This window comes from Uloborus diversus, chromosome 8 (assembly GCF_026930045.1).
Source record: "Uloborus diversus isolate 005 chromosome 8, Udiv.v.3.1, whole genome shotgun sequence".
Classification (NCBI taxonomy): domain Eukaryota; kingdom Metazoa; phylum Arthropoda; class Arachnida; order Araneae; family Uloboridae; genus Uloborus; species Uloborus diversus.
The window spans coordinates 41,468,209-41,492,418 of record NC_072738.1 but is presented as its reverse complement, the minus strand read 5'-3'; the positions used below and the strand labels follow the sequence as shown (position 1 = coordinate 41,492,418).

At 32.4% G+C, this 24,210-nt stretch overlaps 1 protein-coding gene and 1 long non-coding RNA gene across 2 annotated transcripts in view; one reads left to right on the top strand and one right to left on the bottom strand.

The window, feature by feature from the left end:
* The window catches only part of LOC129228327 (fatty-acid amide hydrolase 2-A-like), a 50,296-nt gene extending 26,507 nt beyond the window's left edge, over positions 1-23,789 (top strand). The window contains exons 5-7 of the mRNA XM_054863004.1: positions 18,170-18,324; positions 22,937-23,035; positions 23,166-23,789. Of these exons, the coding sequence (XP_054718979.1) occupies positions 18,170-18,324; positions 22,937-23,035; positions 23,166-23,789 (878 nt within the window). The remainder of the gene's footprint in view (positions 1-18,169; positions 18,325-22,936; positions 23,036-23,165) is intronic.
* LOC129227803 (uncharacterized) lies at positions 3,900-6,267 on the bottom strand. The gene is made up of 3 exons (XR_008580875.1): positions 4,396-6,267; positions 4,175-4,307; positions 3,900-4,070 (listed from the first exon to the last, which is right to left on the bottom strand). It is a non-coding gene; the product is annotated as an uncharacterized LOC129227803 (long non-coding RNA).
* Positions 23,790-24,210: the final 421 nt, after the last annotated feature.

The window sequence follows — 24,210 nt, the reverse complement described above, 5'->3', positions numbered from 1 at the left end:
ATCTTTTAGCATCAGTTTTAGGGGATGGTGATTTCCTGAATTGTACACAGTAAAAGCTTATTGAGCTGAGATACAATACTATTTTCCCTACCTTTTGTGTCTCCCCCACCCTCAAAAAAAAAAAAAAATGTTCAAAATATTAGTTAATGACATTTGCACTTTTCAAACTAAAGTTTAAATTGCTCTAATTTTCTGAGACAAAAATAAAAATTAGAATGTGCCTTTAAAAGATCAGAAAAATCAATGCTAATAAAAAAAAAAAACCTTTCAGAAAAATAGAATATTGATAAAGTACTTTCACAAAAATAGGTAGTGAGAAAAAAATCCTGGATTTGCCCCTGGCTTCCTATATGAAACATAAAAAGTTCAGAAAAAAACCACCACTTCTAAGCTGCCACAAAATAGAACGTTTAAACTTTGCTAAACAAACTATCGCCTGTACCTCCAAATGGTACTCTCTGTTATTTTCCAATGAAAAAAAAGTTTAACCTGGATGGTCCTGGCAGGTTTCAGTATTATTGGCATGATTTACAGCAGTCTTCTCATGTACTAGTGAGCCAGCAAATGGGTGGAGGCTCAGTCAGACCCCGAAGTGTTTTCTTGGGGGGGAAAAGTAGGAAATAAGGAATAAAAAATTGAAAAAACAGGAAAAGTAGAAAAAAAAATCACTTAAAAAAGTAGGAAAAATAGGAAGCGATGGGACTAAACACACGTAAAGAGGGAACAAATTTAGAGTAAATTTTATTTCTAATGTAAAATAAACTAACAGTATTTTTTATTTAAAACTGTCCCAAAAATAAGCTAACAGTACTTTTGAAGTATTAAATGGATTTAATGAAAGGCCGAGTATCAAAAACAAAAAGAAAGAAACAAGCTGACAATCATCAATATGAAAAATAAACTGGTGGAAACAAAGATATATGAAAATAAAATCCAAACAAACACTTTTCAACAAAACAGTAATAAAATTTTTAAGTGTAAAAGAATAAAATGCAATATAGCGATCGTAAAAAAAAAATAATAAAACTCATACTTTGGTGCAATAAAATCATTTTTGTGGAAGATTTGTTTTGTCAAAAACAAAAACATTCCTTCGAGAGCATCCATTTATCATTTGAAAATACTAACACTTTCAGCTCCTGCTGTCATAAACTATGATACAAAAAGCAAAGCAAATATTAAATTAGTTTTAGTTAAAAATAATCAGCAGCTGACATGCATTCTTGCATAAACAGGGGCAGATGTTTGAATTTGAAGAAAAGGAAAAAGACTGAAAATGCAGAACTAAAATAAATTTGTTCTTAAATATGGGACATAAAATTTATAATAAAGTATTTAAACTAAATAAATAACAAAATAAGTAAACTATAGGGTTTGTATTATGTTGTGTACTTTTAGCATTCAACATAAATTTGTTTCAGACACGTCATTTATGGGGCGTCAGTGGGGTCAATTTCTCCCCTCACTGGCTTTGGCAAATTAATGCTTAACTAAACAAGTTTGTGCGGTTTTTGTTGTTTTCAGATAATATTTGCATCCAGTATACATCCTTTGCTAGCCACCCCCGGGGGAAAATCAGAATGACGGGCCAGTTTTAATTTGAATCAAGCAATAAAAACGAATATTGTTTTATTGGTTTGATGATTTTTTACCTCTTTCGTGTTCCAAAATTTGTCACTGAAAAAAAAAAGGAAAAATACATGCATGGTAAACATAACATTTTTATCAAAGCCAAAGATCAGTTGCTAATGTTCTCTGTGCAGAAGGCATGTAGTTTCGTTCAATCCTCATCATACGACAAAAATATTCATTCGGAAATTGTTCATAAAATTGAGAGTGAGGGGGGAGCACCTGGTATCAAATGCTAGCATATATCTCTTCCACCCCCCCCTGAACAGGCAGCCTGAGTACAATAACTTACAGTAGATACGACGCATCGGTATAATTGCCGCACCCCAACAAGAGTAAGAGTCTGTCAAAAAACTTATATGTTCCGAAATGCCGCACTGCCATAAATGCAGCACATAAAAATCAGGGGCGTAGCTAAGGGGGGGGGTTTGGGGACAAAACCCCCCCGAAAATTTAGTCTCAAAAAAAAAAAAGAGAAAAAGAAGAGAGAAGAGAAAGAAAAAAAAAAGAAGAAAAGGGAAAAATTCCAAGCGATTATACATATATATATATATATATATATATATATATATATATTATAGATGTATATATATATATATATATATATATATATATATATATATATATATATAAGAAGTAACCCCCCCCCCCCGAAAGTCGGGTCTAGCTACGCCACTGATAAAAATTATGAGCAACTCCTCGATATTGATGATATATCAGAGTAGAAAATACCCATTAAAAAGAAAAAAAAACATAGTACATATTTGCTTCTATCCCTAACTTTTAAAAATGTAAAGAAATAAAAACGGAATCTCGCACTTAAATTGATTTCCGGTTTTTCTCCCAAAATCGGGAACGTTTTGCCCATCTAGGTTTTTCTGTGCTTTTTTTTTTGCAAATACATTTTTGCAAGGAAAGAAAATGAAATTTAATAAATTTTATAATCTTGTTTCCGATTTAGAATGAACAATAATCATATTTATGTATGAAAATGTTTGTTTCCGCGATTATTTTTAAGTGATCCGTTTTTGCGAATTTCTGTTACCCGTGCCTTTTATTTTGTACTAACATCAATAAATATGTACACTGTACAGGTTTTTCATTTTTTGCTTCCTTACGTTCCTTTTATGGTTTTTCATTGCCTTTCTGTTTAAATACAGCTCCGTTTCACTTGTAATCACAATCAACTGTGCAAAAATTTGGCAAATAGGAAATTCAGCTTTTCCCGCAGTTTTTGGACAGTTGGCCATTTACTTTGATTAAAGCTTCTAATTGAGGGGTAAATATTATATTATTGCATCAGAATGGGCCAGTATCTGTATAGGAACTCTTTGGGATCTGCTCAGTAATGTTTTGGGGCTGGTTTTTTTGCTTAAGGGAAAACAGACATTGTTTTTGAGCATTCAAGAATGAATTCGGAAAAGTACAAGAATCTTTTTAAAGATCAATTAGCCATATACGGTAAACTTCTTTGTGGCAAAAACTACACTTTTCAGCACGATAACATGATGATTCATGCATCATACGAAATAAAAAAGTGGCTTTCAGAGCAAAGTATAAATGTTCCCCCGTGGCCTTCTCGCTCCATAGACTTAAATCCAATCGAAAACTTGTGGAGGATCTTAGCTGGAAATGGGAGGCAGTTTATCTGTGTCAAAACCTAAAGAATGCTATAGAATGCTTGGGAAGAACTGTCTTGCGACATTTTGTTACAATTGATAGATTCTATGCCGAATCACATCTTTCATGTGATAAAAAACAATGGAGGCTCCACAAATATTGAACAACCATATTAGAGGATTTTCTTTTAGACCATTAGTGGCAGCTAATTATGTTAACAACTGTATTTGGAAATCACGGTTGGCGTCTGATATTTTTTTCCATTAGGTTTTTAAGATTTTTCATGAAATTGTATGAAAATATCATTCTTATACAATAATTATATACGATAACAGAATAAATTGATGTTTTTGACTCATATGATGAAACATTTTTAAAAGTGCTGAATTTTTTCCTTCACTATCTGTGAAATTAGATAGGTGTTTTATAATTATGTCCACCACTGTAACAGTAAGAAAACGTGCTTCTCAGTTACAAAATTGAGGCATGATAAAAGAGAGAAAAAAAGAAAAAATATAAAAAACAAAAAATGTTTTACAAAATTCAATAGTTTAAGAACTGAATATTTCTTTTATACAATTGCACTTAATGAAAGGATATTAATATAAATCTGTTAGTTAGTTTTACTATGGCAAAATAAAAGTGGGCTAACAAAAGTTAATCTTTACTGAAATTTAAATAAATTTTAGGAAAATTGATACACACAAAGCTTAGTGCAAAATTAGATGAAATGAGTTATTAAAGATAATGTAAACATACCTTTTCACCTAAATTAACCAGTTCCCAATCTTCGTCATTTTCAACAACTTTTGCATCCTCAGCTAGAAACAATACATATGATGAAAAAAGCAGGCAAATGTAGGGTAAGACATGATAAAAAAAATTTTTTTTGGGGGAAAAAGGAGAAGTGAAGAATGTAACTTACAATTCACAAAGGCAATTTCAGGTTTAATAGCAGCAGCTTTAAGTACAGGCTGCATTACATATGGTAAATAAGGTTCAAAAGCCTTTCCTAAAATTTTGCAAATTCTGGCCCAAGCTGCTATCATGTATGAAAGCTATGAGGGAAATTGAAAGAACATTACACTATATTTTTGGAGCTTCGTATATCAATTAAAATAGATTCTTTCTTTTTTCAATACAAACCTGTGGATCATCCTCTGCGATTGGAGCAGCATTTGTTTGTACTTTCAACAATAAGTCCATAATTTCACTTGCATCAGATAAAAACTAAATGAAAAATTTGAAACAAAACATTCATTAAAAAAAATGCATGATAAAGACCTATATACATATTTCAATTTCAGGTCACACTCAGGAACTTAGCGAAACTGACCTTATATGATTACATAAATACTATAAATAATTTTTAAAATTTAATATGTGAAAAAAAAGTTTATTACAGTGTTGTAACTTTTAATAAAGATAAACTGATTGAAACTAATGAAATCAGTTAGAAATAATTATTATTTTTTTAAAAATTTCAATTTGGAATCAAGTTGTATAGGAATATGCGTTAGCAAATTATTGACGTACAACCAAAAAAATAAATAAATAAATAAACAAATAAATAAAAATAAATGAATAAATTTAAAAAAAAATAAATAAAATACAAATTTTTGCTATTTTTCTTTCATTTTTTTCATGCTCTCATGGTTCGTTAAATATGTGTCACAACATAAGTGTTTCTGCTTCTGTCACCAGTTCACTATTGGGTCATTCTATGTCAAATCACCCAGGATTTTCCGAAAATGACATTCACATCCTTATATATTATTTCTGTAACCTGTTTTTGGTTTCTACGCGAGATTTTCCTCAATTCTTGATCGATTTCGTTGATTTACACCTTATTTTAAAGCTTATCGTGCAGGCTACTGACGAAAAATAGACCCACGGTCTAAAATTTGTTTTTTTGGGCAAAAAAACCTGTTTTAAAGAAACAGAATGTGGTTTTCGGTTAAATTTATAACTTTAACTTGCACTGTTACCGACAGAGCTGAATAGCTTGATTGGCAGAGCGTTCGACTGCTAACCAGGAGAATGCGTGTTCGGGCCCACGTCCGGACAATCTGCATCAAAAAATTAGAAAAATATCGCGCATTACATGAACAATAAATATTAAATATGAGGGAATACATGAGGTAGAAACGCTCCTAGCTGTTATGAAAACTTGATGCAACACGGAGCTAAATTGATACTCAATTGTAAGGTTTTTTTTTTTTTTTTTTTTTTTTTTTTAAAGCTTTGGCTCCGGGAAGAAAATTAAAGCACACTGTAAGCGAAAATATAAGTATCAGGTTTAAAATTTCAGACTACATTGGAATTGTTTTTTGTTCAGTAAAATATAATAAATCGTATGTTGAAATATAGATTCTTCTAATGAGTTTTTGACTCTTTGTACAAATTAAAAAAAAAATACTACCTCAATTTAAAGGGTAATATATATATTTTTCTTCTTTTTGCAAAAAAACAAATAGCGTATCACATTTTTACTACATTTGAAAAGCTACACTTAAAAAAGAACTTAGTTCAAATTATTTCGTATTTTAACTGTGCTGTTAAATGATGAACACGTGCTGCCATCTAAGTCATAATGGTTCAAACAGCCTGCGATAACAAATTGTAAAAATTTTCAAAAATAAAAAGACTTCTCAGCAAGAAAAATTTTTTAAAATTACCTGTGTTTTTTTTTTTTCGGTAGAGCGTTCGGCTATAAACTGTCTGAACTTCGGGCCAGTTCAGGTTGTCCGACATAATAGCAAATTTACAGTAATATTACGCATTACATGTACTCATAACATACAACAGATAACACACGTAATAAAATAAATGCAGTGGGAATGCTATTTGGTGTTTCGACTCCTTTATGCAGGCTACAGTTATCAATCAGATAAGTTGATTGCTAATCAAAGGGTGTTCTTCCCTTTTTTTTTAAAGCTTTGACTCCGTCCAGACCACTGAGCATAATGTAAGCATAAAAAGAGTATTAGATATACCTCAAGGGAATCCTTTTTGCACAGAAAAACATTTTCATTGTATGCTGAAATGTAGATTTTTCTAATAGCAGTATTCGAACTTTTGTACAAATGAAAAAACTACGCCAAATTAAAACTACGAGTTTCAACCAGTAAATACAAATACAAAAGTGACGACCAGCAACAGGCTCTGGCATAGCTGCCAACCTCAAGATACAAAAAATAGGAGCACTTAAGGTAAAAAATAGGAGCACTGAGGGCTAAAATAGTAGCATGAAATCGTGGCCTGCGCAAAACCTTCCTTCTGTACCATAAGTTTCCATAAATTCTAAGCACTTATAAAATGCTTTTCTAAATTTTCATGTTAGATTTTCAACAAAACTACAACCAAGTTTAAAACAAAATTATTTTACATTAAAAAAGCAACATTACATAGATACATATTGAAAAGTTTTAAAAAACATGATTACTGTTTGATTTAATAAAACTGCAATCCTTTTTAAAAATATGCTTTTATACATATCCTACATGCATAAGAACATATTGAAGATTTAAAAAAAACAATTATTTCTTATACTTGGAAGTAAAGCAACTTCGTAGTAAAGGTCAAGACTCTGAAATTTTGAAGGTGGCCAGTGGCACTCGACTCCAAAAAATTAGTGGCCACCAATGTCATTAAGTTTTGAAATACAAACTGGAGAGGGGGAGGCAGTTTTTACAACTTCCCTAAAAAAAAAAAAAAAATTCCCCTTCAAGAAAATTATTTTTTAAAAAAAACATAACTTTTTGCCTTCTGTTATTTTTAATAGTTTGTATTGAGACAAACAACTAATTCTGTTTTCGGGAACTTAGGCTATTAATAGTCTTGTCTACTTCATGTTGCAAATGACAAAACAGGGCAACAAAGCGAAAAAGTCAAGACAATAGATTTTTGAGTTTGTTGCATTAAAAGTAATTATAAATAATTAATGAGCATTAAAAAAACTAAAATTTAGACGAAATAGCGAATTTTTAGCACATTAGAGTCTAAACCAATGAGGATAGAATAATATTAAGAAAAAAAATTCTGCATTTTTCAAGAAAAAAATTTAGAATTTTCCGAAAAAAAAGCCTATTTTGCATTATTTTCAATAGTTTGCATTCCAATAAACAACTAATTCCAATTATGAAAACTTGGCCACTTAAGAGTATTGTGTACTAAAATCTCGCAAATGACCAAATATGGCGACTAAGTCAAAAATTCAGATATAAAATTTTGAATTAACAGCATGAAAAACAATTATATAAATAATTAATGACCCTTAAAAAACTAAAATTTAGACGAAATAGCGAGTTTTTAGCACGTTAGTCTAAACCAATGAGGATAAAATAATATTCTGAAGAAAAAATTTTGCATTTTTCAAGAAAAAAATATAGAATTTTCCGGGGAAAAAAAACAAAAAACAGTCCATTTTGCATTATTTTCAATAGTTTGCATTGCAATAAACATCTAATTCCGATTTTGAAAACTTGGCCACTTAAGTCTTGTGTACTAAAATCTCGCAAATGACCAAATATGGCGACTAAGTCAAAAATTCAGATATAAAATTTTGAATTTATAGCATGAAAATAATTCAAAAATAAAAAATCCCCATGAAACTACAATTTAATTGCGAATTTTTAGCACATCCGTATCCAAAGCAATAAGGATAAAATGAAATTTTAAATGGTATAACTGTTTTCATATTTCTCAATAAAATTATTTAAAATAACCAAAAAAAAAAACCATTTTGCAGCACATTTTGCTTATTTTCATTAGTTTGCAGTTAAAAGAAACACCCAATTCTGCTTTGTCTTTGAAAACGAAGGCGCTTAAGTATCGTCTGCTAACTTCCATCTTGTGAATGACCAAACATGGCGGCTACGTTTTACACGTAGCTGAAATACTCGATGAAAAAACGACGATCTCCAACTGGCGCTCCCCCTCAGTGTTTATCCTGACACTAAGCTTCCAAAGCATCAAATTGTCTTCTCTTTTGTTGAGTTTGCGCATAATTCCTGCCTTCGAGGATAGGGAAATCTCTTCTTTTTCCTCAAAAATCGAAAAGTGTACAAGCAAAGTCAAAGAAACGGAGTTTTTTGGAAAAAATCGGATTTTCGGAGTACGCAATAAAAATCGGAGAAACTCCGGGAAAAACGGAGCACTTGGCAGCTATGCTCTGGGCCCAGCTAGACTGGTCCTTTACAATCCCCAGTGAAGATCAATGGCCCTCTTAAAACTGTCTACTCCTTTGCTCATTACCACCTCTTCCGGTAAGCTGTTCCAAGGTTCCACTACCCTGCTAAAATAATAATTTTTCCTAATATCCATGTTAGCCTGAGATTTAAATAGCTTAAAACAATGACCCCTTGTCCTGTTTTCAGTGCTAAACTTTAGACCCGTAACATCTTTCGTTTTAATAAATTTAAACAGCTGAATCATGTCCCCTCGGTCTCTTCTTTGCTCAAGACTGTACATTTTTAGCCTTCTAAGCCTGGAATCATAATCTAAGTGGGAAAGTCCACTTATTAGCCTTGTAGCCCGCCTTTGAACCCTTTCCAATACATTAATGTCTTTCTTAAGATAAGGAGACCAAAACTGAACAGCATACTCCAAATGGGGTCTTACCAAACTTCTATATAAGGGCAGAAGAACTTCTTTAGATTTATTTGAAATAGATCTATTGATAAACCCAAGCATATTATTGGCTTTGTTGCTAGCAATGCTGCACTGTTGGCTTAACTTTAAATCCTGACTTATTAGGACCCACAGATCAGTAACTTTGTCTGCCTGACTAAAGACTGAACCTTGCAAATAATAACTTGTACACTTATTTCCATGCCCTAAATGTAGCACTTGACATTTCCCAACATTAACAGCCATACCCCATTTATCAGCCCACTCCGTAATATTATCTAGATCCTCTTGCAGCTGATTTGCTTGTTCTTCATTTTCTAGTCCCCATAACTTTGACATCATCAGCAAAACAATTCGTGTTCCCAGAAATATTTTTGTGAATATCGTTCATAAAGACAATGAACAAAACAGGCCCTAACACTGATCCTTGAGGAACCCCCCTTAAGACCTCACTCCAATCAGAATAATTTCCCCTTACAACTACTCTTTGTTTCCTTCCGGTCAGCCAATTTTTTACTCAAATGAAAGTTTTCCCTCCTATTCCTATATCAGCTAATTTGCTAAGTAGAGCAACATGCGGTACCTTATCGAAAGCTTTTTGAAAATCAATGTAAACAACATCTACAGGCTTCTTATTGTCCAAAGCCATGGTAACTTTGTCATAGAAATGTAATAAATTAGTTACACAAGATTTACCTTTCCTGAAACCGTACTGAAAACTAGTCAATAGATTATTAGTCTCTAGAAAATTTACTATCTTAATTTTCATCAATGTTTCAAAAATTTTGCAAACCACCGAAGTTAGACTCACAGGTCTATAATTTTCCGCACTCCCTTTAGACCCTTTCTTGAAGAGCGGTGTAATGTTAGCCAGCTTCCAGTCCTCTGGCTCTGTCCCCGAATTATAAGAAGCATTGAAAATGTTTGCGATTACATCTGCTAATTCCTCTGCACATTCAACTAAAATTTTCGGATAAATATTATCTGGCCCCGGAGCCTTAGTCTCTTTAATTTTTTTCAAATGAAGTAAAACGTCATCCCTGGAAAATACAAAGTCCTCAAGCTGTATTATAGCTTGTGTCTTGTTGGTGTCAACTGTTGAGATACAGTTATCGTTAAAAACACTCGAAAAAAGTTATTAAGAACATTAGCAATATCATTATCGTCCTGAATTAAAATTCCGTGCTCATCAACCAGTGACCCAATATGACTATTTCGAACTTTCCCCGAATTAGCGTATGCAAGAAACCTCTTGGGATTCCTGTTTATGTTATCTGCCAGTCTTTGCTCCAACCCTCTTTTCTGAATCCGTACCAAATACTTAAATTTACGCCTTGCCTTCTTACAATATTGGAGCCTATCTGCACTGTGACTTGTTTCTCTAAACCTATAAAAAGCAGCTTGCTTGTAATTTTGAGCGTCTTTAGTTTTCCTGGAGAACCACATTGGCCAAATTTTAGTGTTGACATCCTTTCTCCTAAAAGGAACATGATCCCTAACCGTATTTGCTAGATTTTCCTTAAACTCTGCCCACTGAAGATTCACATCGCTATTGTCCAATCCAGAAGAAAAAACTGCTTTCAAACTCTGCCGAAGTGCCACAAAGTCAGTATTTCTGAAATTGGGCACAAACCTAAAATTCTCTACTTTGTGCATATCAAATTTAATCCCAAACCTAATACTGTTGTGGTCACTATCTCCAATGTGTTCCCCTACACATAACCCCTGAACAGAGCCTTCCATGTGGCAGAAAACTAGATCTAAAATCGCGTCCTGTCGAGTACCCTGAGTTACAATTTGATCTAAGAAACAGTCACCAATTACTTTAAAAAAATCCTCTTCTCTGCTATTACTATGGTAAAAATTATTCCAATCAATTCCTGGAAAATTAAAATCTCCCATTATGATGACTGACCCCTTGCTAGAAATGTCACTAATAATACTAAACATCTGTTCGTCTTGACCCTGGCCTAAGTTGGGTGGCCTATAAATATTCCCCAAACGTAGTTTTTTGCCCCTATTACTAATCAACTCCAGCCAAATCATATCAATCTCATTAGGTTTATCATTAATTACCAATTCGTTGCAAATTAAAGTGTCTCTGACATAAAATAAAACCCCACCACCTCTTTTACCTACTCTATCTTGTCTAAACAAATTATACCCAGCAATAGATAATAAATCATCATCACTTTCGGTAGCCCATGTCTCGGTAACTCCAATAATATCCAACCTCTCGTCTATAATTATGCTTTTCAATTCTTCCATCTTGTTCATAATTCTATGAGCATCTGTATAAAAAACCTTAAGTAAGCCCATCTTACTTTTATTTAATGCTTGCACGATTGTTTGAATCCCAAGTGTTAAATCTTTTCTCTTATTAGCCACCCTATTTCCGTTTCTACTAAAATCCCGATAGTTAGTACCCTTTCGAATTCTGCTCCTTAAACCATGCCCCCCATTCCAACTTAGTTTTTTGATTCTGAAGCCTCTAAAACCAAACTATTAACCATTTTGACCCCTGTAGAGCTCAGATGTAGGCCATCCCTAGCAATCTCAATCTCGTTTACATCTACTCCACCCAACAATAAACCTGATACTACGCTTAAACGCAAATTTCCTTGAGTATCAGGTTCATACACCTAGCCCGTTGGTTTAACCAACTCCTATGCACTCCATACCTGGGAAGCAAACCAACCACTTGGACATTTGCCGAACAGTTGGTTGCTTTGTCCAACAGGGAATCCCATTCCTTTGTAAACTCATCATTGTTACTATGGCCTACATCGTTAGTTCCCACCCACAAAGTAACTACATCCTCTTTATTAAATACCCCCTTCTTTTCAGCAACCCTATTTACATCTCTCACCCGAGCCCCTGGGCAAACAACATCTAGCCACCTTACGTCTAACTCTGCCTATTGAGTTTCCCACCTCACGCACCATTGAATCTCCCAAAATTATACCCTTTGTTTCCCAGTCAGTCGCCTCAGCAATAACTTTCCCCTTTACCTCTGGAATTTTCCCACTATCTAACACACAGCTAATTCCCACATCCTTTTTACTAACTTCCTCCTTTAATTCTGGGAATATTCCCACTATCTAACACACAGCTAATGCCAACCTCCTTTTTGCTAACTTCCCCCTTTCCCTCTGGAGTGTTTACCCCATCTACACGCCTACAGCCTAATGCTAACTCACCCTCCAAAGTAAGCATCCTAACTCTGATTGCTGAGAGTTCAACACAATTTGTGCAAATGAAATCCCTTCTCAGGACTCATCCTTCCCCTTAAACAAGCAGAACATCTGACATAGGTCACAAGAAATCCACTTGTCCCCTTTACCACTTTTAACCTCCTTCATTATGCATATAACTCCCATTCTAGCTCAAAATGGTACACTTAAAAAGTCAATACAAAAATACAAAATTGGAGAAATATTGCTAATTATTAGAATTAGAAAGCATTGGAAGTAAAAGATACAAATATTACTAAATCCTAAGACAAGCAGTAAATTAAAATAAACAAGTTACACCCTAAACAGAGCAGTCAGGCTTAACAAGAAATCAAGCACAATTTAGGCTTAGCTACACAGAATAGAAAAACACTTTAAGAAAGCAAGTACAATCAAAAATAAGACTTAAAAGCACAAGAATACTTAATTATATAATAAAATACAATAAAAATACTGAAACTAAAGTAGTAAAATGCTTTAATATTTTTTTAAACCTATTGTTTAAATAATTACTATTATATTCTTCCAGAATCATCTGATCAATAAATTTTACATTCTTTGTAACAGGGTTGGGTTTTGGACTGTCCAAAACTGGTTTTAGGACAGGACAGGTGGTTTTTACCATCCAAAACTGTCTAAAACTGTCCAAAAGTGTCCGAAACTGTCTTTAACTGTCCAAAACTAAGCTGATGCTAAAGGGGTGTAATCTAATTAATTCGTATTACTGCAATTTTTGTAATGCATAAATATAAATATTAATGAGGTCAAAATAATGAGTATTTGATAGTACTTTTCTTAAAAATGTTCATTTAAAAGATATTTTTACTTAAATAAAATGCCAATAACTATTACATAAAAACTTCCTTATGTAACAGTTGGTAGACTTCTGAAAGGGAATCACAACACTACCAAGACAACTAATTTCAGTTTCATTTGTAACTCAAAGGAATGTTATTAAATGTGCAATATTAAGGTGCCAAGGGAAAAAAAAAAATTTATTGCATTTAAGTCGATTATTGCAGTATATTTTGAACATTTTCTTTTGCACACACACATAAATGTCGAAAAATTTGGTAAATGGAAAAAACCCCTGCATTACAAATTGAAATGTTCAATGAAGAATTTAATTTTTACTCAACTAGATTAATTGAAATCAGTTGCATAAATAAGTTATCCTACTTGAATGTTCGTTCACCTTGAATAAATATTAAATGGTCAAAAAAATAATTTTGACACATTTTGTTCTGTTTTGATATTTTCTCATAAAATATAGTTTTTCAAAATTTGGACACTTTCGGACACAGAGGCTTTGAACAGGATGATAACAAACCTTGCCAACATTGCTTTCATGTGCACACATGCATAAACATAGGGAAATTTCGTTACTATTATCAAAAAATAAACAAATAAATAAACTCATTCATACAAATTAAAATGTTAATCAAGAATTCAATTTCTATGTAACTGGATTAAAATCAGCTGCATCATAAGTTGAATGTTCTCATTGAATAAATGTTCAATATAAAACATTACTTTGATACATTTTATTCTGTTTTTGATGTTTTCTCACACAATACAATTGTTCTAAAAATATAGTTTTGGACAGTTTTGGACACTAGGGTTTTGGACAGGACGGTAAAAACCCTGGTTTTTTACCGTCCAGGGTTTTACAGGGTTTTTTTGGACCCTGAAAAACCCCCAAAAAAACCCTGAACCCCCCAAAAAAACCGTCCAGGGTTTTTTTTGGACACAATGGTTTTTACCATTGTGTCCAAAACCTTGCCAACCCTGCTTTGTAATATTCATATTATGTGTGATGAATGATAGGCGAAATGTAGATCCGTTTGGCTAATGCTTTTGATTTTTTTCCTGCCAAGTGTAATCAAAAATAGCCAAAATGGCTTATATAAGCCAAAATAATATCTTAATATTGACATTTTTCCCCCCACACCTTTATTATCGGCTGTCCATTCAAATTAAAACTTTGAGTTTTCATGAAAGAATTCATTCTGCTACTTTTTTTTTGAATAGTTATCATTTAAACAGTATCATGAAAAGGGGGCTATTTTACGTAAATTTTAATTGAGATGAAATCGCCTTAAAATACATATGTCACCAGTAGGGGAAATATTTTAAACTCAAAAATTATAAGTAAATTAAATTAAACTGCACAAATAAATAAGAATTTTTGGATATAGAAAAAGAATAGAAGAAATTATGCAGTGGTAATACCCTAAAATAATAATTAAAAAAAACGCCCAATGAAAGAAAAACATAACAGTAAATTAGTAATTAAAAAAATCATAGTAGTAATGAAAAAAATCATAATAGTCCAAAAACACAATTACCTAATGTCAGAAATGTTTACCTTTTTAGACAGGAAAAATATTATGATTGAAATTTATTATTTAAAAAGTGACTGAGGTCATGCATAAAACTAAAATGCAATGCAGAGATTAAATAAATGGTAAATCCACAAAAGTCATTAAATTGCATTGCACAAGTTATTATGCACTTCCTATAATAATTAAAAGAGCCAAAAAGCCAAAATTTAAAAAACTTTCTTAACACAAGTTTGTTCTGTGAAAAGGACTCTATTTAACATTGAGAAAATCTCAATTCAATTTTTATGAAAAAGTAAAATGAATCAAATTTACAAACTACCAACTAATGCCGGTTTAGAAAAAAAAAGTGCAGTGAATCAAGCATCATGATCTCATAATTATATTTGAATTGACCAACAACATAAGAGTTAGTGACTGAAAATTTTGCTCATAGTTCAATACAGTATAACCTCGATATCTTGAATCTCTCTGGACGAGGAAAAAATTCGAGATATTGAGTTTTCGACCTATCAAGGTTTTAAAAAATTACACTAGTTCTCTCATAATTACACACATGTACACTATATGCATTTATATATGAGCCGCTCAGAAGCCAATGCGGTTAAGGTCCAAAACACAAAAACTGAGAAAAGTAATGTTTTTTGATACATTAGTTTTTAAAATTCTTGGGTTTATTAATTTAATTGGAAAAGTGTATACAGTCTTTTTTCGAGGTGTAAACTTTGCAAAAAAAACAAGATATGTACAGGATGTGTTAATAAAAACGTAAGTATTTATTGAAATAATGACAGCATCGTAAAAATTTTAGGACTTATACCTTTTGGCAGCTGAAAAATATAAGAAATTTATGTAAAAATAATAAAATAACATTTATTGGGTCATAAGTTTTCTGTTTATTCATCATAATAAACATCATCTTCTGGCGAGTTATTTAAATGTAAATCTTGATCTCCACGTGTTGTCCTTAATGTCCTGTAAAAGTCGTGTTTAATTGGAGGTATATACTTTAATAAACATATGATGTCTTTGCTTGTTTCTCTTGAAATTGTTCTGCCATTAGGATATAATATAGGTTGAGTTATATTTTTTAAATTTACTGGCCTACCTATTTTTTTTTTTTTTTTAATATCAATTACATGAAAGGTGTCAACCTCGTCAAAATTATGTTTGAACTTAATGCTGCTTGGGTTTGACCTTTCCAATTTTATCCATCTCATATTAAGCCAATTGACTGTTAGTCTACTTGTTGATTTTTTTCTGCTGGTAACAGCTTCTTCCAATGGTTTTGTGGAAAGAAATTCTTGTGGATTCATTTCTATAACTCTGAAAGGGTTCTTTCTTTTACAATAGAAAGTTCTGAATTTAAGTATCTGCATCTGGGATTATGACTTGTATAATTGCTTGAAATAGCAGGAAAGGAACTTATGAATATGTTTTCGTACATGGGAATCATGTATTTTGTTACCTGGAATATGTTGCCCCCGGTGGGCCTTCAGATCTTCCTTTGAATAGCAATTATATAGTTGCCCGTTACTTATTTGATATGTTTCTGTAAAATATTTTTTGCAAACACCAACATCTTGGCCGTTAAGACTAATAAAATATTCAAAAGACTGAGATCTTGGTCCATTGGTGTTATTCCTGGGTCGTTGTCTTTTGATAACATGGACTCTAATTAACCCACTTAAAAATATATTTTGCATATGATGATCATTAAGCTTGTAAAAAATTTTCATCGCCTGTTTTCTTTGATAAAAGGTTATCTTGCGATTACGAAGTCGTAAACAGTTAAAAGGTTTATTATCAAATTTCTTTGCAGGAATTATTCTTTTATTTCTATTTTGATATTGTTTACCTTGTATCCTTTTTTGTTTCTCAACATTTCTCGACCATTTCCCAAGATTTCTGCTGTGTTTTCTACCAACTTTTCCGTTATTTCGATGATTTTCTGTATCTTCGTTATCTGACGATGTATCAGAATCAATACGGTTAACTCTCCTTGAATTAGAATGAAATATCGCATCACTTTCACTTTCACTGTGTTCTATTTCCATAGATTTTTTTTTTAGTTTTTATACCCTTACAATAAATTTATTTTATTATTTTAAAAAGTCAGAGTTTTTACAGTTATTAAAGAAAATTTATTTAATGTTTTTGATAACACAATAATTTTCGCAAACACTTCAACGTAATATTTTTGTGTTCTGACGCATAAAACTCAAACAATTCTAATTAGAAGGTGACAGTTAAAGTTACTGTGAATTTCTTGTTTTTCAGTGTTGCCAACAAATACCGAAAGAAGAAGAACAATTTAACTTTTATTTCATGGTTTATGTAAAAAAATATTGATAAAAGGTGGACTTATTCACAATGGCTTCTGAAATTATTATACACTATATTCAGAAGCTATTAAAAAAAGGGCTGTCTAACCTAGAAAAAAGCAACCAATGAGTAAATCCTTTAATAACTAAGAACATTATTATTTAGTTCATCAAAATTTCCAAAAATCTGAAAATATCAAAAAATGGACTTAACCGCATTGGCTTCTGAGCGGTTCATATGTGCTATGGGACCGCTTCGAATTATGATCAATAAAACTGTTTTCAATATTTTACTAGATTTGAAATTTTATAATTGTTGAAAGTGCACAGGATGAGATTTTGAAATGAACAACAATTTCAACTTGGTTTTTTTCACCTAAAAATTTAAAAATTCTAATTTTATTTTCAATTAGTAACCCCACATTCAGAAAGTTCTCAGCAGCCATTTTGTAGGGATCAAAGAAGCAGAATGATGAAAATGAGGAGCGCATTTTCCTTTTTAGCTGGAAAACTGACGTACGAAAAATCGACCACTTTTCCTCAAAGTGGACGACATGTTCAAGAGAAATGCACAAAGATTTTGAATTCTGGAGAAAACACAGCACACCCGCCTCATTACAACACTCCTCTATTAGCTTGCCCCAATCCCCTTCTCACAAAATTTCCAAGAAAAGGGATGAAAAACGTTAAGCGATCGTCCCTGGAACTGGTTTTACTACAAAAATTGCCAAAGAAAAACAACAATTGAAACTTGCTTCTGTGCAAAAATTTTGACAAATCAAGGGTTTCGAAAAATAAATTTCGAGATAACTATGGAAAATACATAGTAGGGGTTTTTATAGAAAAGTCTGGGGGAAATTTTTTTGAGACATCAAGGGTTTCGAGATATCAAGGTTTGACTGCATCTAAATATAGTACTAGCCATAAATTAATTATTAGATAATAATAACTTTAAATCAAATAAGTTTATGCATAATAGCATGTTGATAGAGCGTATATCTATGCTATTATGAAAGCCCAAAATTGGAGAATGTAGACCTGTAACTCACTGGAAATATTTGGCCTTTTGCTAATGATTTTGGCATGTTAATGTTGATACTCACCAAATAGTGTCGACTTGATTTCTTTCTTTCACAGTCAGGGCATGATTAATGTGGTCCTGTAGTTTCCTTTTTGGAAACTACTACTTTTAAAATGTGTTGATTTTCTTGTGAAAGGGGCACTAATTTTACCAGGACCTGGGCATTACCTTATCTTGATCAGGCCCTGTTCACAGCAACATATATATTGCCTCATTACCAAATTTTGTCAACAAGTTTTTGTCTTTTGCTCTATTGTTCCTAATGATTTCTTAATAATATCACATGTTCCTGTCACATTTATTTCTCAGGGGTTGTGAGCAATGCTGGACAATATCCTACTGCTGCGCCTCCTTTACAATCATTTTTGATGACTGGCCCTATGTGTCGTTACGCATCAGATCTGATGCCTGTGTTGAAAATTTTAGCCGTTGATCATGCTAAGAAATTAAAGCTTAATGAAAAGGTGAGCATTTATGAATGTATTTTTCAAAAAAAATCCCAATTCATAAAAATTTTGAAAAATTTCCCATGGCACTGCATTAGTAAGGCTTAAAAAATTTATGGGTATCTGTAATGAAAGATCCCCCCCCCCCCCATTCTGTAATCATGTATTTATTTTCATTTAAATGATAGCAAGTTAACATTTCATCTTATGTACTCCCCATAATTTTTTAAACAGTTAGTTCCATGTTTTTGGAGGAAGAATTTCATATTTGTTACTATAATTTTTTTCACATCAATTTGTTGACCTGAAAATTCAAATTTTCATTAAATAGCCAATCACATTTTATAAATCTAGGTATTTTATTGTCCTGTACAACCCGCAACGTTTGCAGCTCAGAAGGACCTTGGTACTTTAGTCACCCTCAAATTGAGCTCCCCCCCCCCTTTTCTCTCTCTCTCTCTCTTTTTTTTTTTGAAGGTATAAAAAATTTTGCACTAGGACTTACAAGCTGATAGCAGAACCACTATGTGTGAACATTAGATTGCTTTCACATGGAAGTGGACAACATAAAGACAGGGAAGACATAACCTGCAAAATAAATTATATTATAGTGAAAATAATGCATTATTGAAAAATATGAGGTTGTGTTTGAAAGTAGATTTTATTCGGAGCTAGGAGCCTTTGGTGGTTACATAGTTTGCCTTTTTTTGCAATTCCCTTCTCATACAAAGAGATCAAGATTGTCAAATTTTATGGCTGCTTAAAGAACTTTTGTTGGCAATATAAAAAATATTTTAATCAGTGTCTATGTCTGTGTACTTTATCAATTTATTTATGTTTTCTCTATTTTTACTATTTTCTCTACGATTATCAATCTATACCTATTTATCAATTTAAAAAATAGTTATCAAATTATATTTATCGACAGTGATGTTCCCATCAATTTTTTCTAAAGGGAATACTGCAAGTAATCCACTACACACAATATGTGTATGCAATCATATACATAATATGTCATAATATGAAATTTTTTGAAGCTTGAGGTACATGTACATAGAAAATATTTGAGAGTATATGGCGTATATGGAGTATATACCCTATAGAACACCACTGTTTATCGATACATATCTATCTATCTTTATAGTTAGCTGTCTGTCTCTATCTGCCTATATTCATTAATCTGTACAAATATTAATTTCAGTAAAACATTTTCTGTTATTCCTATCATTATCAATCTGTGTATATTCCTATTCCTATTCAGAGTCACAACTGACTGCAACTGTATTTATGTCGAGGACTGCATACTAAGTGCCTTGCCTCCATTATTTTATATACTGATAGATGGCAGCACCATCACCGGATCGAACTGTTAATGAGAATTTAGAACTAGTCCAGGAGCTAATAGCTACCTTGTGCTAGCACCCCCAGAGGTATCATTTCACTTGGAGGACATTGAGACCACGAGCATATTTAACGTCGCCCAGTCCCCTTTGATGACGACGGTGGGTCTTCGACCATCGAGGTTCGAACTCAGGACCCTCCGGACCTGAATCCGACACTCTACGATCGGGCTACCACGGCCCCATCTGTGTATATCTATCTCTATATTGCCTCTGTATTTATCTCCCATCTATATCTCTTCATTTATCTACTTATTTCCTTACATCTATGTACATACAGTGGCTTCCAAAAGTGTTTGTACACCTTGGAATTTTGTAGTAAAACCAAAATAACGCAAAACTGAATTCGAATATGAAGTCCAATTTTTTTTTTCACACCATTCCTATGCCATTCTGAATAAAACCCAGTAGTTTTTTTCAAAATATTGCCATATTTTATTTTTGAAATTTGTCAAGGAACGAAGAGACAGAGAAAAAATACGCCACAAAAGTCATCGTACAATATCGTGAGTCAAAGTCATCGTGAAATATTTTTGAATAAATTCATAATTAAAATTATCATATGTGGTTTCTTTCATTATTTTTGCATTGTAATGACACTGTAAAGTCATTTGCCTTTAATTTTTTGTTTATTTATTCCCCAATATTCTATTTATTATTTTAAAATGGCAGGTATGCGTAGAAAACAACAAACACGATTGTTCACGATTCGAAATTTGATTTTTTTCCCAGTAGCCGTAAATTGGTTTGAAATGTCTCTAAATTAGTTAAGTTATATCATGCTATAGTGAAGTGCCTGATAAAATGCTTTAAAGATAAGAATCGTATCGAAGAAAAGGTCAACTGGCAAAGTTAACAAATCGTGATCGGAGGTTTACAGTTAAAAAAATATAAAAAATACACATTTCAGAACTGAAAAAGTTTCTGCAGAATTGAATGAAACATTTTACGTTTAATTTTCACCTAAAATTGTTCGCCAAGTTCTCTGATTAGCTGGATTAAATGGAACCTCCTCCCGTAGAAATTTTCTTGTTCGTGCGAAAAACAGTAAGCTTACGCTTTCCGTCGTAAAATCAATAATGAATAAGCTCAAAACGTTTTGAAACAAATTCTTACGTATAGATGAAAATAAATTCAACAATTTGGGTTAAATTGTTGTATAATTGTAAATGGAAGAAAAAATGAGGAATTTAATCTTAAGAACTTAGTTGGATCAGTTAATCAGGACGGTGAAGGTGTTTTTGTGTGAGGGTGCATATCAGCATCAGGACTTGGAAATTTGGAATTTTTCGAATGAAATAATGAATTATGCTGTTCATTTAAACATTTAAAAAAGCAATTTTAAACTATTAGCCCAAAATTTGGTAATTGGGAACAACTTTGTTTTTTATCAAGATAACGATAAGAAGCATATGTTTGCGTTTGGTGCCTCAAAAATTGTCCTTAAGCTTAGAAATATCTCATCAATCGCCAGATTTAAACTTAATGGAATATATTTGGAGATATCTGGTGGCTAGATTACGAAAATACACCATTGAAACGAAAAGCGAACTAGAAACAGTAAGGCTCGAAGTGCGGCTGAACGCTTACTCAGAAATTTCCCAAACAAAGAAAGAAAAAACAATGAAATCTATTCCCAGACGTTTAAAAGCTGTTGTTGCTACTGCATGATATTCTACTAAATAATAACTAAGTAAAAAGTTAGATTATTCACTAATTTTTTGACATTTTTTCAAAGTGTACGAAGACTTGTGAGATAAAATTTCCGGCACTTTTTGGTTTTTGATTTTTAAAAAATTAAGTTTTAATGTTTTATTAAAAATTTTCATGTGGTTTTGTTAAAAATAGATCATAAATCTTATAAGAAAATACCTATTCTGAAATATTAATTCTAACCAATGGATAAGGACCTATTTCATTGAAAGTCGTAGGTGTACAAACACTTTTGGGAGCCACTGTATGTCTTTATTATGTTAATACATAAGAGAGGAAAATCGTAGACTCTTTGAATATTGTTGCACCCAAGATGCATAGCATAACTCAAAACAGTGTAAATTTATTACCTTATCTCCTTACATCTATGTACATATGTCTTTACTACGTTAATAAATAAGAGAGGAAAATCGTAGACTCTTTGAACATTGTTGCACCACAAGATGCATAGCATAACTCAAAACAATAAATTTATTACCAACGGTGAACTGCATTCTTGGACATAATTTCATTGTTACACATTTTTACCCATTAGAGGTTTATTGAAATTGAGTTCTACTATTTACAACAATGCAGTAATGCAACAATTAGTTCTGATTCTATTGGATATAATGTGTTAAAAATTATAACAAACATTAAATAACTTGTTTTCGAGCTAATTGATCAGCAATTGTTTAAGCAGATTTTGGTATTCAAAACATTAAAAGAAGACATGTTTGTTGGTTTGGAAGATTCATTGCAAATTTGATATAATTTTTAGCTAATAACAATATAAAATAAGATATAACAACGTTTTATCGTATAAAATTGCAGATTACTGTTTGTGCAATAAAGCGTTGTTGTATCTTAGTTTACTTTTCAAGCACAAAAATATTTATTCAATTCTAAATATCAATAAGTTTCAATTCTTTTGAATTTTTTTTTTCTTTTTTTTTTGACAAAAATATAAAGAAATTAGTCTATTGTTTGGCATTTAAATTATCATTGTAACCATTTTGTAATACATTTATCTCATTGAGATATAACTGTTTTTGATAAGTGATGATATTAGATATCAAAACTTTTTGAGTAACATTATGTATTATGCAGGGACACAGCAAGAAATTCTTCTAGAGGGGTATCCATGATCAAAATAGCCAACTCTAACACTTGAAAATGTACATAGAAGCACTTCGAATTCTACTATAATTTCACATAGATCTCCTCTATACGCAAAACTAATTAGGTGATGAAAAACATCTTCTAAGCCCAGGAGAATAATGTTAACTTTCATTGTAGGAATTTAACTTTGAGCTTCAAGGGAGGTATCTGTACCTGGGGACCACCCATTTTTCTACACCACTAGTATGAGATCAAGTCATAATTTTAGCTACCATTTAGCAAACCATTTGGAATCTTTTTAAAATATAGTATAAGAAGTGTAAATGTCTTAACATGTGCGTTTATATATTCCCAGGAAATTTTGTCTCTCACCTTGTTTTTTGACTCAACTAAAGTTTGTTTTCCATTTTTAACAGGTAGATTTCAGAGATCTAAAAATATATTATATGGAAAATGATGGTGGCAATCCCTTAATATCTGCTGTAAATCCTGAAATTACAAGGGCTCAAATGAAGGTAATTTTTCATTCTGTTTTATCATTAATTAAGTATGTTAATTCTTTTATTAAGGAACTGGGGAATTTTCTGTGCTAGTTACTTGTGCTAAAGCCAATTTTAAATTTGATTTTCATATCTTATGTTTTAGGTGTTGGATTATTTTTATGAAACTTATGGACTGAAACCCGAAAAAGTGAGCATAAAAAATATGAAGCATAGCTTTGAAATATGGTCAAAAATAATAACTACTTCTGACATGAAACCCATTACCGTTGAGATGACTGGTCGAAATGGGGATGCCAACATTTTCGTTGAGCTCATGAAATGGCTCTTTGGCGTATCTGATCATATTCTTCCAGTTATAGTCTCTGCCTTCATGAACAAGATCTTGACTCCAAAAACAGAGAAGCAAGCCTGCAAATTTTATCAAATGTTGAATGACATTGAGAAGGAATTTGAAAACATCTTGGGATTCAACGGCATATTCGTCTACCCAACGGGGCCAGACTATGCGCCATATCATGGCCAGGCCTTACTGAAACCCTTCAACGTTTCGTACACTGCCATTTTCAATTTGTTGGGGTTGCCAGTGAGTCAGTGTCCAATCACTCTGAGTAGCAAAGGGTTACCAATTGGGCTTCAGATTGTCAGCGGCCTCTACAATGATCACATTACTATTGCTGTTGCAGAAGAACTGGAGAAAGCCTTCGGTGGATGGGTTAGCCCATCTTCAGAGATTTGGCATTCACATGCAAACACTCCTGCAAATTAGGATCTATTGGGAACATTTGAAGTGTTTAGTATCAAAACCAACTCAATCCACAAATTTTCTGAAGACTCCCCCCCCCCCCCCATGATTTGAAAGTACTTTGTCTATACTATCATGCTATAAAACGATTTGGAATGATTCCCTCTCAATCATTTGAAACCAGCACACAAGAACCTGTTTTACTTCAAAACCAGCTCAATCCAAGTTATCCACATATTACCACCTTTCACTCCCATACCTACCACTATTTGTGGTTTAACCAGTTGGTTGAGACCCTGAAGACAGCTCTGATTTTTTAATCCAGACCTAAAACCAAGTGATCCCTGGTCCAGCACCCACAGAGGTATTGTATCAGTTGGAGGGATTTGTAGCCACAAGCATATTGAGCGTCTTCTAGTCACGATTAATGAAGACAGTGGACTAT